At 28.6% G+C, this 14,496-nt stretch overlaps 4 protein-coding genes across 7 annotated transcripts; 2 read left to right on the top strand and 2 right to left on the bottom strand.

Moving 5' to 3' along the window:
* Nucleotides 1-17: 17 nt before the first annotated feature.
* Nucleotides 18-3,605, top strand: LOC122569753 (BTB/POZ domain-containing protein 1-like). Its single transcript, XM_043731297.1, has 5 exons — nt 18-274; nt 393-1,347; nt 1,417-1,761; nt 1,837-2,010; nt 2,098-3,605. The coding sequence occupies exons 2-5, from the start codon at nt 454-456 to the stop codon at nt 2,269-2,271; spliced, it is 1,587 nt and encodes a 528-aa protein (XP_043587232.1). The 5' UTR covers nt 18-274; nt 393-453; the 3' UTR covers nt 2,272-3,605.
* Nucleotides 3,606-3,677: 72 nt separating this feature from the next.
* Nucleotides 3,678-14,160, bottom strand: LOC122568000. Its single transcript, XM_043727253.1, has 12 exons — nt 11,984-14,160; nt 10,716-11,316; nt 9,775-9,887; nt 9,310-9,440; nt 9,072-9,229; nt 7,433-7,545; nt 6,997-7,160; nt 6,422-6,723; nt 6,154-6,328; nt 4,997-6,083; nt 4,553-4,854; nt 3,678-4,167 (listed from the first exon to the last, which is right to left on the bottom strand). Exons 1-12 carry the CDS (start codon nt 13,916-13,918, stop codon nt 3,981-3,983), a joined length of 5,268 nt encoding a protein of 1,755 aa, XP_043583188.1. The 5' UTR covers nt 13,919-14,160; the 3' UTR covers nt 3,678-3,980.
* Nucleotides 7,552-10,436, top strand: LOC122569745 (ATPase WRNIP1-like). 2 transcript variants are annotated; one of them, XM_043731286.1, is made up of 6 exons: nt 7,552-7,854; nt 8,173-8,456; nt 8,544-8,732; nt 8,861-9,671; nt 9,759-9,980; nt 10,093-10,436. In XM_043731286.1, the coding sequence occupies exons 2-6, from the start codon at nt 8,181-8,183 to the stop codon at nt 10,203-10,205; spliced, it is 1,611 nt and encodes a 536-aa protein (XP_043587221.1). In that variant the 5' UTR covers nt 7,552-7,854; nt 8,173-8,180; the 3' UTR covers nt 10,206-10,436. The 2 variants fall into 2 exon arrangements, with proteins under 2 accessions (XP_043587221.1, XP_043587214.1); XM_043731279.1 differs by having other exon boundaries at nt 7,552-7,977.
* Nucleotides 10,224-14,294, bottom strand: LOC122569765 (methyltransferase-like 26). Of its 3 annotated transcripts, XM_043731345.1 has the most exons (4): nt 14,159-14,294; nt 11,507-11,573; nt 10,986-11,281; nt 10,224-10,829 (listed from the first exon to the last, which is right to left on the bottom strand). In XM_043731345.1, the coding sequence occupies exons 2-4, from the start codon at nt 11,539-11,541 to the stop codon at nt 10,648-10,650; spliced, it is 513 nt and encodes a 170-aa protein (XP_043587280.1). In that variant the 5' UTR covers nt 11,542-11,573; nt 14,159-14,294; the 3' UTR covers nt 10,224-10,647. The 3 variants fall into 3 exon arrangements, with proteins under 3 accessions (XP_043587280.1, XP_043587264.1, XP_043587270.1); XM_043731329.1 differs by having other exon boundaries at nt 10,224-11,281; XM_043731335.1 differs by having other exon boundaries at nt 10,224-11,281; nt 14,154-14,284.
* Between the last annotated feature and the right edge of the window lie 202 nt (nt 14,295-14,496).

The raw sequence follows: 14,496 nt of genomic DNA, 5'->3' as shown, positions 1-14,496 counted from the left end.
CACTAACTGAGATACAGGTTTTTGCACTTGTACTGTCTGCTTATAATTTAGAATTTCTTTAGTTAACCTGAATATTGTTTTCAGGATTGTAGTTCTGAACAAATTGCGTGATCTAAATCTGTATGATACGCATCACGCAGTTCTATAATATGGAAAAATTCTTAGTTTTCCCGCGCGTATTTTGATGCTCATTGAACACTTTAACGGATTTTTTTTAGCATCATTTATATCATATTTTGTATTTATAGCGATAATACATATCACAAATAGATAGGTACGTATGGTCGTCAAACCTAATACGTCAAAGTATTGCTCTTGCAATATTTAGATCCCTTTTTTGTAATTGATACTTCTTTTATCCTTTTTTTTTATTCTTACCTTTATTATTGCAGTTTTAGTCAACAGTATAATTACGTGAGTCGTATTTAATCTCATATTCTGAATTCTGTAGAAATGGATCTGCCTTGTGATTGGCAGACCAACAAACAAAGACTTTCAGAACGCAGTCAATATTTATTAGAGACAGGGCAATGGTCTGACTGCAAATTTGTAGTTGGGCAAGAACCCCATCAACAAACATTAAAGGGACATAAATTATTTTTAGCTATGTCTAGCCCTGTCTTTGAAGCTATGTTTTTTGGGGGTATGGCAGAAAAGAATGACCTGATACCTATTCGAGATGTTCAACCAGAAGCTTTTAAAGCTCTTTTAGAATACATATATACAGATCGAGTTGATTTAAGTTCTTTTGAACTAGCATGTGAATTATATTATTGTGCCAAAAAATATATGCTTCCTCCTCTGGTAAAAGAATGTACAAAGTATCTATGTTCTGACCTGTCTCCAAAAACAGCTTGCAGAGCATATGAATTTGCTAGATTATTTGATGAGCATGTACTGATGGAGAAGTGTCTTCAAATCATTTGCACAAAGACAAATGAAGTTTTAAAAGAACCTAATTGGGAAGAAGTTGAATTAGGAACACTATTGACAGTGCTAGAACAAGAAGATTTACAAATAAACTCTGAAGTGGAATTATTTAATGCAGTGGAACGTTGGGCAAAAGCTGAATGCACAAGAAAATCTCTTGATCCTAATGATGGAAAGTCTTTAAAGTCAGTAATTGGTAATGCATTATCAAAAATTAGATTTTTAAGTTTAAGTGCTCAGGAATTTGCAGAAGGGCCAGGAATGTCACCGTTACTTACTCAAGATGAAACTTTTGCAATACTCATGAACACACTATGCACTGGAAATAAAGCACCTATGCCTGAAGGATTTTCAACTAATTCACACAGTAGAGTTAACATATATAAACCTCCAATTACACGTACAAATTGTTCCATTGTAAGTTGGATAGATATCGCGTGATAGCCTTTAGATTTTAACTATTCTTCATGAGATTTCATTTTGTAGAGGTTTAAGCCAGTTAATCCATGTTATAACTCATTTATGTCACATTGCTGGTCTTTACAAACACCTACATATCGTGAACCTGTTTTTATTAATGATGCTGAATCTAGCAGTACATTACGAAATACACCGCCAACAGTAATTGATAGCGGAGTAAGAAAGGATGCTGAAAATTTATCTGTAATTGAAGGTGGTATACAAGAGGGATTAAAATATTATTGTCTAAGATCTGTTATTCGATTAACAGAATGTCTTAATGCAAATGTGTTGGACTGTTCCGTGACCTTTAGTGTAGACAAAAATATTTATGTATTAGGTGTACAAGTACCTACACAGATGACTGAAGTAGTAAGTTAAATAATATCGGAGACAAACACAATGTTCAGACTTTACATTAACCGCTATATACTATTTTTATTACAGACTAATGACTTGAATTATGCTCTTAGTAATACTTCATATACCGAAATTTTGTACGCTCATCTTCTCGATTCTGATAATACACGATTAACTTACACGCACTTTTCGACAAAAGTAAAAATTAATACCCTTGTGGAAATTACGTTTAATCGACCTGTTTATATTCAAAAGAATAAGGTATATATTCAAATAATAATTTTAAGCATACTAGAATGAAAATCTGTAAGTACTTGTGAAAATCATTTTTGCTTTTTTCAACTATAGGTTTATCGAGTTGGGGTAGTTTTTAATACACTTGGGTGGTATCCAATTGGACTTTGTACCCAAGATATGACCTGTGATTCTGTATCCTTCTCATTCGGTGTCGGTAATAGTGCGGATAATGTGCGAGATGGTCTCATTCGGTCTATAGTTTTTACATACAATGATAATATGTAATATCGATAATAAAATTGGCTGGCGTAAAAATAAATTTAAATACGTATATTAAATTTCAATAACAAAACAGTATGTTTTATTCTGTTTTATACTATTGATGTATTATTGTATCTCTCAAATTATGTCGGTGCTATTATTAAAAACTGTACAAAGATATATTCACATACATTGGTTCTAGTTATAATGAAAGTCGAATTTGTATAAAACTATTCTCTTAATTTGTATATATAGAAATATTAATGTTTATTCTATAAACAGAAAAGTCTGAATTTTACAATTTAAATTTTAAATCAGTGGACTACATATTAATACAATATATGTATGTTTTTGTTTATTATTCTAACATTAGTATTATTGTATTAAATTATAACTTTTAAGGAATTGTTACTGTACAAAAGAATGTTATAAAAAATTTGAATATAAAAACATGATTATGCTAATAATATATAAAACATGTTTCTTTTGTATTATGTTTGATTTAATTTTATATGTATACATAGCAGAAATGATTATATTCCTTTTATCTGAATTGTTTAACTTTCTTTTAATATCTTAGAGTATTATTGATTTATATGATACACAGCGTGTCCATAAATATCTTGAAAACAATGGATGATACAAAAAATTTACCTTACAATGATTTTGGAAAGCCTTGTGAAGGTCATGGTTATATTCTTAAATGGGAACTATATTTTTTTATTCCATATTCTTATAGCCGACAGCAAAACATTTTCAAGATACTACTTGTATTTTTTGCACCATCGAGATATTAATTCTTAAGAAGGATGGAAAGTTGTATTCTTTTTAAATATATCCACATAAAAGGACAAGCGACTAGCCTTTCTAGTAATAGTATTTAGTACACACATACAATCGGCTGTTTTTAGTTAATTATTATTTTGTATATAATTTTAGCAATCTCCCTGTGATATACAATGGATAACGCCAATGTAGCCGGCATATCAAGTTTGATATCTAACATTTCAACAGTGATTCATGCAAAAAATACAAGCAATGGTGTTTTGAAAAGGTTTGGATGTCGGTTACAAAGGTATGAAACAAAAGGATATGGTTCCCATTTAAAAATATAACCGTGATCTTTGTAGAGCTTTTCAAGGACATTGCAAGATGGAATGAATATCAGTATGATACGCCCTCCTCGAAATCGAACAACGTACAATATTTGTTTCAAGTATGTTTCGACATCCATAGTTTTCAAAATATTCGAAATAAGGAAATTGAAAATTTAAGGAAATGTATTTTCAGATAAAACGGACACATTGTATATAATGTAAATATAATTTATCTTAAATATATAACTGTTTATTTTTCTATATAGTTTTCATAACATAATTATATGACAATTATAAGTATTAAAGTTTATATCATTATATTTATTTGTTTATATTTATGTTTGCTTATTATATACATATAATAAGAGGGAATGTTATAAAATATAATCAGTCTGTATAATTTATCATATACTTTTCGTTATGTAAAAAAGTAAGAAGAATAATACATCTAGATATGTGAATTAAACTTGTACCTTGAACATTTGAACAATGTTCTTACAATTATTAAAATTTGTTCTTTATAATATCAACATACAATGTATATATAAGTGATACATTAAATAACTTTTGATACAAGATACAGATAACAATTTTATAAATGTATACTTTAAAAAACTTTACATCTTTGATTGTCTATTATGTTTTATGTATAATAAAATCCCATGTGTCTTTCCATCTGAACTTTAAAACTTCCTTGGCACTTAAATGAGTTGTGCCATAACTAAGTATAATAAATTTTTTAAATACATAAATAATAAAGGTCATCCATACGATAGTACAGAACTTTAATGTATATATCAAAAAATTGTGCTGATATCGAACTCTGGAAATTAAAAATGCTGAGTTAAATTTTATAAGTGTGTTTCAAAAAATGAATAAATTATAAGTGATAAATCATGTAACTGGAACAGGTGGTCTTTTTCTTGAAAGAAACGTTTTCTTTTTCTAATAAAATGTTAATTTCGAAATATTTTACGACATATTATACATAACACGTACAATGTAATGTAATTTTTCGATCTCCTAACCCTAGTATCTTGAACGTTAAGAAACATCAACTTATGCTTCCGCTAAAAAATCACTATATACAATTACAGATGCACCATTGTATCGACAATTATTATTATTACGACGATATTTTTTCTAATTATTATTGAAAATGTTTCCAGTTACATAAGATCCGTCTTGTATATAATCTTCTAACATACCTAATTACGTAATATAAATGTTCTATTGTCGCTGCTGTAAGCAGTAGTTTAAAAATAAATGCTGGTAAATAATGATGAAGAAATAGAGTTCTTTCAACAAATACAAAAGGCAAAAAATGTAATAAATATCCAGCTAACAACATGCTTCCAACATTAACAAATTTCTTCCACTCTTCATATGCAATATCAAAACACATTCGTTTCCGTCTTAACATATAAAATATTAAAAGAGATGAATAGACAATTACACATGCTGTTCCAGAATACCAAATTGCTATATTCCCTAATAAATGCACTTGAGCCTGTCATAAAAGTATACACATGTATGTATATATATGTATATATATATAACTACATTAATATTAATAAGTAATAATGAATATTATTGAATTGTAATAAAATCAGATAATTTGCTTAGAAAAACATATTTCAATACATATTTACATTACTGTCATTAGAAACCCAATATGCAATTCCTCTAGACATTAATGGCCAATCTAAAGGATCACTAGAATACATATGACTGTTTTGTCCTTCTTGACCGCTGAAAAGCATTTTTATCTGCAATTCTACAAATTTCTCCCAAAAGCTCAAAGTAGTAGCTTGTAATGGAATCATTTCAGCATTAATTAATTCTCTTTCTCTTTGCTTCTGATCTTCACTTTTAGTATACCTATGTTCTTCAACATTCCATATGGAGTCTGTTTGGTCTACTAATCTATCTGCCACTACTTCATGCTGGTTAAATCCCCAGTCGGGCAATTGCCTTCCACTAAATTTCAGTGCATAATCTGTATTTACATGTATTAATCGAATCTGGCTTTGAATCGCATGCCAAACATCACCAGTATTATCTTTGTTAGTAACCTCCACTTTCCAAAAATTTTGAGCAGGCATAGATACATTGTAATCAATATAACAAGACACCTCTTGACTCTGAGGTGTCATTGGGGCAGCAACATCATGTGAATTTAAAGCTCGACTTGTAATCCCATGTACTAATTGTATTATATCTCCATGTTTTATTGGTTCACTGGGTTTTGTAACAACTAAATCATTTCGCTCTGGTTTTTTCACAATCCACCAATTGTTGACATCTTTAAATGAGTAACATGTAACTTGTTGTTGGTGAGAGCTGCCTCTTCCATCTGGATATCTTAATGGATACATATGACTATGACTATGAAGCCAACAAGCTCTTCCATATGTATGTCTCAAGGTAATCTGTGATCCATGCGTAACTTCTAAAGGTTGGCCTTTTGTAATGCTAGCAAGACCACCATCGAGACTTGCTTGAAAAGCACTTGTCATTACTGAATCGTGCGGTCCAGCTTTAGAGAGTATTGTTAAATGTATATAAAATACAGTCAAGTAAACAGTACAAATAACACTTAATATTATCAATACTCTTATCATAAGATGAATGCATAATATTGTGTTAGATAAAGTTTTTCTTGATATTAGATTCCAATAATCATAAGCAATTAAAAATAATGCAAGGATCAATGAATATAATCCAACATATTTTACACTGAAAAAGATTTATATTAAATTTATGTTAATAACCTTTGTTATAGAAATAGAAATTTTTAAAGTTTTACCATAATGCACATGTTAAATTAGTAATGCCCAAAATTAACCATATCCACCAAGATAAACATGTTAGTCGATCCATTACTTTTCTAAATTTGATAATACATATCAGTCCAAATAATGAAAACTGCATTAGAATGCTTTCCATTAAAATAAATCTAGATTGTGTTAACAATGCATTGTCTGAAACAATAATACAAAAATATATAACTAATACAATATAAATATGTATATGTATTGTATATTCTGTAATAAAAATATAATATGATAAATTACCGAATAGTAATAAAATTCCCGCCAAAACAGCAGTCCATTGTTTTAAACCTAATTCTAAAATCAAATGATAGGCTGTCGGAATTAATAGACTGCCGCATAATGCCGGTACTAATCGTAATGCGAACAAAGGGACAATGTCTGCGTAAGGGCTTCCTATCCTGTCAAATTTAAATTGACCATCGAAATCAGCTAAATACGCTACTGCAGAAATAAGTTGTTTTCCCAAAGGAGGATGTGAATCAAAAAAAAATGTTCTTTTCATGTAAAGTCCTATATATTTTCCGTAATGTAATTCATCAAACCTGTTTTAAATACATCAATAATTATTATGATATTTTAATTGAAAAATATGCGGAAATACTTAAATTTCTACACAAAATTCCATAGTTTATATACAAACTTTTAATTTAAGAAAATTGAAATTTGTTATATTTATAAATACATCTCAAATTTATATTATATATAAAACATATATATCATAATGTATTATTACGTGTATTCTATGTATAATATATATATTAACGGTTAGAAAATAACATTATTTTATACTTTTATTAATATAAAAAATAACTTACACTATACTTCGTGGTTCTTCTAAACGATAAAATCGAGTAACAATTCCACTTACTAATAAAATAACTGAAATTAAGTCAACTTCGAGACTGATTTTAATTCGAGTTTTTAGCGTTTCCAGTGTCTTAAACTTCTCAATTACATTTGAAACAATTTCTTCGTCTTTCTATTAAAAAAGAAAACTAATTGTGCTGTATGTGGGTATGTGTATACAGGCTATGTTAGTTAAATATAGAAAATGTGTAAATATATGCATATAAATTCACTAAAGGTTGGAAAGAAGATAAATATATATAAATATTCAATGGTAAAGAATAAGTTTGAGTTCGTAGTTAAAAATATCAAATAAAAAAACAAACAGGCTAAAGATATAAAAAAGATTTCCTGAAAAATTAAAAGTTATCTTTTAATTATTTAATTATTTAATTATTTACCTACCTCCTCCTGTTCGACAACATTTTCGACACAATTGGTAGAAATATGTTCATAATCAAACTTGGCGCTTTGCACCTGCGATTGCTTGTTATCTAATGTCCTTCGCCTTCGACGAACTATCATTGCACAAATTTGCTATTCGATACAGCCTTGTACTATACCTATATCGTATTTTTATTTTCTTAATTGCTATTATTTCGAAAAAATCAAGAGAGTCGTTACTGAGCCACTACTTGATGTCTAATGTCGACCCACGTCATCAATCGAGGAATAGATTGGGTGACATAAATTTCTGCTTATAAAAATTTCAATCTCCGGAAAAGTGATATCCCAATTTCTTTATTATTAAGTAGAGAAAGTGTTAAACATTACGATAAAATATTAAAGACATAGAATTGATATAAGAAGTGACCATCAGGCTTAAGGTATACGATGTAATATACATGTAAGATAACGGTACTATCTCCGACATTCCCTTTGAAAATCCTTTCTCCGTATCGTATGGTAGTTTTGTACAATATATACATATACGTCATTTTATTTATAAGGTACGAAAGTTTCTTTGAAATTTAAAAAAAATTGTTAGTGATTTTTAAAACTGTTTAATATACGATATTCAATATTTTATATCGTCTGGTATTTAACAAATTATAATACTAATTTTCCATCATTTTCAAAATATATTGCATTGTTTTTGCAATTATTAGATATAATGTGTTTATATTTATATATTCGTATTGTAGATTGAGATATGGACAATGATAAAATTTGTTGTCCCATCTGTTCTAAAGAATTTTCTTCTGTAATAATAGAGAATCATGTTAGTAAATGTTTATTCCTAAATGAATCAGCAAGCAAAGAATCTTCATCATCCTTTAAAGATGGAAGTCCTGCAAGGAAGTATATGAAATTAAGTAATACCAAAGTAAAAAAGGACGATGTAGGATTAGTAAAAAATACAACTAAAATGGTATCATCAGTAATAGATATAGATTCTCAAAGTCCAAAGACATCAGTTAACAATAATGTACTTATCTTTTTCTCCTATTATAAAAAAAAAAAAAAAAAAAGAAGAATATTAAAATAGAAAGCTGTCAATAATAATAATTTCTAGACAGATAAAGGAATTACAAGATTATTTGGGAACGATCATATACCTCTTCCTGAACGTATGAGACCCACAACACTTTCAGGGTATGTTGGTCAATTGCATGTTCTTGGACCATCTACTGTTTTATATCAATTGTTAAATAAGTCTGAAATACCAAATATAATTTTATGGGGTCCACCTGGTTGTGGAAAGGTATACTAAAATAATTTTATTATACATAATCTACTAATTTTTATATTTTAATAAAATTGATATAACAAAATTTTGTATATTGTATATAATTTTGTAATATATATAGATATAGGTTTATTTAATTACAGACGTCTTTGGCAAATGTCATAGCTTACATATGTAAGAATAAGTCAAATGGTAAAATGAGATATGTTAAGTTATCTGCAGCAATGTCTGGTGTAAATGAAGTAAAAGAAGTAATCACTATAGCTTCTAATGAGTTGAAATTTAACAGACGTACAGTGGTTTTCATGGATGAAATACACCGTTTTAATAAAATTCAGCAAGATGTATTTTTACCACATGTTGAATCTGGTATCATTACACTAATTGGTGCAACAACAGAAAATCCTTCTTTCAGCTTAAATTCGGCACTTTTGAGTCGTTGTAGAGTCATTGTTTTGGAGAAATTGAACATATCTAATTTAATGTCTATATTAAATCGAGCAGTGTCTTCACTAGAGGGAACAGTATATAGCTCAAATAAGGAATTAGAAAGTGCAAATCAAATACCAAAATTTATTATAGATGAACCGACCATAGAATGGTTAGCAGAAACTTGTGATGGTGACGCGCGTATAGCATTGAGTGGACTAGAATTAGCAGTTCAATATAAAATACAGAGCAATGAAGAATTTTTACAAAATGGTCCTGTGACCATAACACTAGCTGATATTAAAGAAGGCCTTAAGAAAACTCATATGTTATATGACAAGAGAGGTGACCAACATTATGATATGATTTCAGCTCTACATAAATCTGTTAGAGCAAGCGACGAAAATGCTTCTCTCTATTGGTTAACAAGAATGATATTAGGTGGCGAAGATCCAGTTTACATTGCACGAAGATTAGTTAGAATGGCATGTGAAGATATTGGTTTAGAAGATCCAAAAGCACTTGGTAACGTTAAACATTCATAAGACTAATTATCTATTTTATCAGGAGTCTTATGCTATATTATATGATTATTTGGGAAATAATTTCCAGGAATTGCTGTACATACAATGCATGGTTGCAAGATGATAGGAATGCCTGAATGTGATGTCCTTTTAGCACAGTGTACAACATATTTAGCAAGAGCACCAAAGTCTAGATTAATGGAAGATGCGCTCAGAGCTGCTCAAAGAGTAATAGCTGAACATAAAGGACCTCAGCCTGGAGTACCTTTATATTTAAGAAATGCTCCAACAAAGCTTATGAAGAATCTAGGTAATCATTACATATTGCTTGTCATCATTAAGAATCATGTGTAATGAAATTTAAGACCATCAAAAAGTATTTTCTTAATAATATATAATATATTATATAAATTTTATTTTAGGATATAGCAAAGGTTACAATATGAAACATAAAGATGAATCGGGAATGAATTATTTACCAGAAGGATTAGAAAATGTAAACTTTTTTGATTACCATAAGAATTATATGACATAAGTATAAACTTGAATAAAATTGAATGAGAGATTGGTTACAATATATTTATAATATTGAAGAGTACAGAATAATAATATTGCATACATATTAATTATCGAGATACAGATTTAAGTAAGAATACTATACATACCAGTTATCAAAATGCAAATCTAATAGTTTTAATATACATTTTGTAGTCGAAGCAAAATTATGCAGAATTTCAATAAAAACAGGAGGACAGTGCAAGCTTAATGTGATTTTATGTCAATTATTTAAGATTTATGATAGATTTTAACTGTTAGACATATATGAACATTCATTTGTTTAAATCGGAACAACGCTATAAAATTAATGACGTCGATATCGAAACTGAAGCTATTTTATAAAATACCTGAAAATACGGTTTTTGGACTGGCACTATTTTTCATCTTACTGACTCAATTACTTCACTGTTACTATGTACTTAACATTTTTTCCATATAATAGTTTTATTGTTAGCAGGCATGTCAATAACATTTATCAACTTAATACCATTCTTTTCTGCTAATGCCTTCAGATCATTAATATCTCTCAAGCCCCAGTTTGAATCTTGAAGCTTCAATGATTTATTGAAATTAACGTTACTTTCTGGCGTTATTTTTCCGTCTATAGCATAAGGTCCATATGTAAATAAAATACCATCATCCTTTAACAATTTACCCGCATTATTAAATAAACCAACACAACACTGATAAGGTGAAATGTGTATCATATTTGCATTATATATATAATCAATATCGGCTTCCTTAAAGATGTTATTACCCCAAGTATGAAAATCAGTTGTAATATCTATCTTTAAAGGGTCTTTCACATTTATAAGTCCATTTGTATGAGCTGTAATACTTTCGAATAGCCTTGATTCATATTCTGAAGGATAAAATGAAATTTGAGGAAAATGAGTAGCAAAATAGGCTATATGTTGTCCAGAACCAGATGCAATTTCCAAAAAAGTTTTATCTGGACTATGCTGAATATATTTTTGAAGAACTGACAAAATTGGACTTTTGTTACGTTCAGCAGCAGGATAAATTAGCTTTTTGGCAGCCATAATTCTGGACCTTAAATTAGAATCATCTAACATATTATTTGCCATCTAAATTTAATTCTTATTTTCTTATTTATTTATTTTATTGAATTTAACAATTATTTCCGTATTTCCTTCATTAGTATTTAAATATTAAATATGGTCTGTTCCTTTGTACACTATCTTTTAATGTCATTTTCATAATTAATTGTTTAAAAACTACTTAAAAAAAAAAAAAAAAAACGAATATAAATCTTACCTATGATTAGCAGCACAGTGAATAACTGCATTCATATCTAGTTACTGCACTCATATTAATATTTTACCTGAAAAATTTAAGTGTAAATCTTACAATTTTTTTGCCACAAAAATAATATATATTATTTAAAATTATGATGTAAAATATAATACATATCAGCAGTGTCTATTAAATTTAAGCTTCATATAAATTAATTTACATTTATTATATTCTGGTGTGTTATAATTGTATTGATCTTTATATTATATTATGCTTACAATACAATGAAACAAGCATTCGTATGAAGTAAAAACTAATTTATGCAAATATATATTTCTATTATGTTTATTTAGTAACAATGTCTAGAATGTATATCAAAAGTACAATAATACATGATCATTTATATGTTTTATTAATTGAGTATTTTTCACATTTCTTGAACTAATTACACTAAATTGAATCAAGTAACATATAACTTGTTTAATCGACAGAACATTAATGACTCCTTTTATCATTGTTCCCCTTGCCTTTACTCAATTTTTCTTGATTTCTTTTATTTGTCACTGAACTTGGTATATATACAGAATGTCCTGTCTTTTTCAAATGTTCAAATAATTTATTTTTACTAGGAAATTCAAGTTTACATGTGACACAACAATGTGCTAAATCTGGCACTTCAATGCTTTGTGATCCATCCCTATTTTTACCTCCATTTTCTTTTTCTAAAGATTTTCTTTTTGCACTTTTGACCTTTTTACTTTTAGATTTCTCATTAGTTGCAGTATTTGTTTCTAAATTATTAGGTAATAATTCTCTTCTATCTATTTCTTTGATTATCTCTTCCTCACATTTCCTTGTTTCATCATTGGACAATTTTTGATTATTCTCAACAATTTTATTTAACATTGTCTGCTTGTGTTGCTGTTTTTTGCGTTGTTTTTTTGATAACAAAATATTTTCATTGATATTTAGATCTTCGTCACTAATTTGTTCTACTACTGGATTCTGAACGTTCTTTTTCTGTTTTCTCTTTTTTTGTTTCTTGGATCGCACAATTTCCTTATTTTCTTGGTCGGAAATAAGCTCATCTTCAGAAGTTGTATATTCATTATTATATTTCAGTACTTTAGGTGATACGCGAAGGAAATCGTCCATCTGAGATTCCACAGCAAATTTAGATTCTTCTGGATAGCACGTTATTCCTTCTGCTTCTGCGAAATCCTTAAATTCTTCATCATCTGACATTAATTCTGCCTCTGAAATTTCTTTTTCAGCACTACTTTTATTCTCCATATTATTTTGAACAGGATTTAATAAAAAATCAGGAATTTGTGAATCTGTTGCTAGTTTTTTCTCACATTGTGAGATTGATTCAGAATTAACATCACTTTCTTGAACATTTCCAAATTTGTCACATTCTTTCATCATAGATAGTTTTATCATTGCAATATTATCTTTATGTCTTTTAGAGTTTTCATGATTTTCAAATGCTTTATGCGTTTTAAATACTTTATTGCAAGCTACACAATACAAAGAATTATCATCTATTGCATTTTCATCATCCATGTCTCCTTCAGAAGATAAATCTTCTCCAAATTCTTGATCAAGATTAGCTTCAATATTTTTAAGCTCGGCCTCTATGTTTGAAGATGTTGACCACTCTGATACTTTATGTTCTTTTAATTGTTTTTGTCTTTCTAATAATTGTTGTCTTCTTCGTTCCTCTACCTTTTTCAAATTTTCTTTTGCATGTTCACTAAGCTTAACTATATGAGCCTGTACTCGTTTATCACGTTTACGTATAAATGCAACTAAATTTCTTACTTGTTCATTTCTTTCCTTCTTAGCTTTGTCTCGAACTTTCTTATTTTCTTTCTCAATAAGACGCGCGACTCTTCTATTAGGAGCATCTCTAATGTCATAAGGATCTAACCATGCAAATGATCTTTTTGTGTTATAACTTTGCCAATAAGCATAAAATTTATGTACAATTTCTTTATATGAACTTTGTGAATCTCCAAATCCTGGAATTTCTTCATCTAAATCTCTTTCTTTTGCAAATTCTATGTCCTCAACTGCTAATTTTTCAAATACATTACGATAAATAGTATAAAATCCTTTTTCATCGTCTCCATAACCCTTGAAACAAGTAGTTGAGAAATATTGAAAGAGATCAATGGAGTCATCCTTATAATCTCCATCAATACCACCTTTTAAAATGGCTTCACGATGGTTGTCATACCAGGTACGTTCATGAGGATCACTTAATACTTCCCAAGCTTGTTGAACAAGCTGAAACTGTTCCTTTGCTTCTTCTGGATTATTTAAATTTTTGTCCGGATGCCACTTTAAAGCTAGTTTTCTGTAAGCCTTTTTTAAGTCATCATCAGAAGCATTTCGTGGCACTCCTAATATCTCATAGTGACACTTCATTGTAACAATGACTAATATTTCTTATCTTCAATAATACAAATTGTAATTTCGCAATATAAAATTATGTAAATCATACACTACAAGAAGATCATTAAATTGATGATGATATTGATATTGATAACAAAATATTCATATTGTGTATTTCTATTCGTTTACTGATAGTCTCTATTATCATATTTTATATCGTATACGACGTGAAAAGTATTTATATTAATAGATCTAAATACTATCATACCTTACCGAATATTTCTTAATGCTTATTTACGCTTGAATTTTTCCTTTATGCTTGAATAATGTCCGTATTTATTAAGAATCATAAAATGATACTAGATAGTTCTTTTTACAGCCCTTTAGATATAATTATGCTATACGGTAACAAGATTCAACAATTTCAGCTTATATTATATATATTATTTCTACATACGTACAAAATATGTATATATGAAGTTGTCTTTACTTCGAAACACTTGTCACGTTTATCTCAAGACTGACCCACATTTTTAAATTATATAGGCATATATAAATACTTATATTTATATAGTAAATTTTAAATAATTGGATAAGAAGAAAATTTTTTA

Source organism: Bombus pyrosoma, linkage group LG1 (genome assembly GCF_014825855.1).
Source record: "Bombus pyrosoma isolate SC7728 linkage group LG1, ASM1482585v1, whole genome shotgun sequence".
NCBI lineage: Eukaryota > Metazoa > Arthropoda > Insecta > Hymenoptera > Apidae > Bombus > Bombus pyrosoma.
This window is presented reverse-complemented; position numbering and strand designations above follow the sequence as displayed.

Excerpts from the sequence above, each read along its gene's own strand:
- LOC122569753 (XM_043731297.1), top strand. The coding sequence starts at position 454 with ATGGATCTGCCTTGTGATTGGCAGACCAACAAACAAAGACTTTCAGAA. Across the intron at positions 1,762-1,836 it reads CTACACAGATGACTGAAGTA|ACTAATGACTTGAATTATGC; the intron begins GTAAGTTAAATA and ends TTTTTATTACAG. Across the intron at positions 2,011-2,097 it reads TTTATATTCAAAAGAATAAG|GTTTATCGAGTTGGGGTAGT; the intron begins GTATATATTCAA and ends TTTCAACTATAG.
- LOC122569745 (XM_043731286.1), top strand. The coding sequence starts at position 8,181 with ATGGACAATGATAAAATTTGTTGTCCCATCTGTTCTAAAGAATTTTCT. Across the intron at positions 9,672-9,758 it reads AGAAGATCCAAAAGCACTTG|GAATTGCTGTACATACAATG; the intron begins GTAACGTTAAAC and ends AATAATTTCCAG. Across the intron at positions 9,981-10,092 it reads AAAGCTTATGAAGAATCTAG|GATATAGCAAAGGTTACAAT; the intron begins GTAATCATTACA and ends ATTTTATTTTAG.
- LOC122569765 (XM_043731329.1), bottom strand. The coding sequence starts at position 11,541 with ATGAATGCAGTTATTCACTGTGCTGCTAATCATAG. Across the intron at positions 11,282-11,506 it reads CACTGTGCTGCTAATCATAG|GTCCAGAATTATGGCTGCCA; the intron begins GTAAGATTTATA and ends TTCTAATTTAAG.
- LOC122568000 (XM_043727253.1), bottom strand. The coding sequence starts at position 13,918 with ATGAAGTGTCACTATGAGATATTAGGAGTGCCACGAAATGCTTCTGAT. Across the intron at positions 9,441-9,774 it reads TCATCTTGCAACCATGCATT|CTAGTGTTATGGTCACAGGA; the intron begins GTATGTACAGCA and ends CTTTAATATCAG. Across the intron at positions 6,084-6,153 it reads AATTTAACATGTGCATTATG|TGTAAAATATGTTGGATTAT; the intron begins GTAAAACTTTAA and ends AATCTTTTTCAG.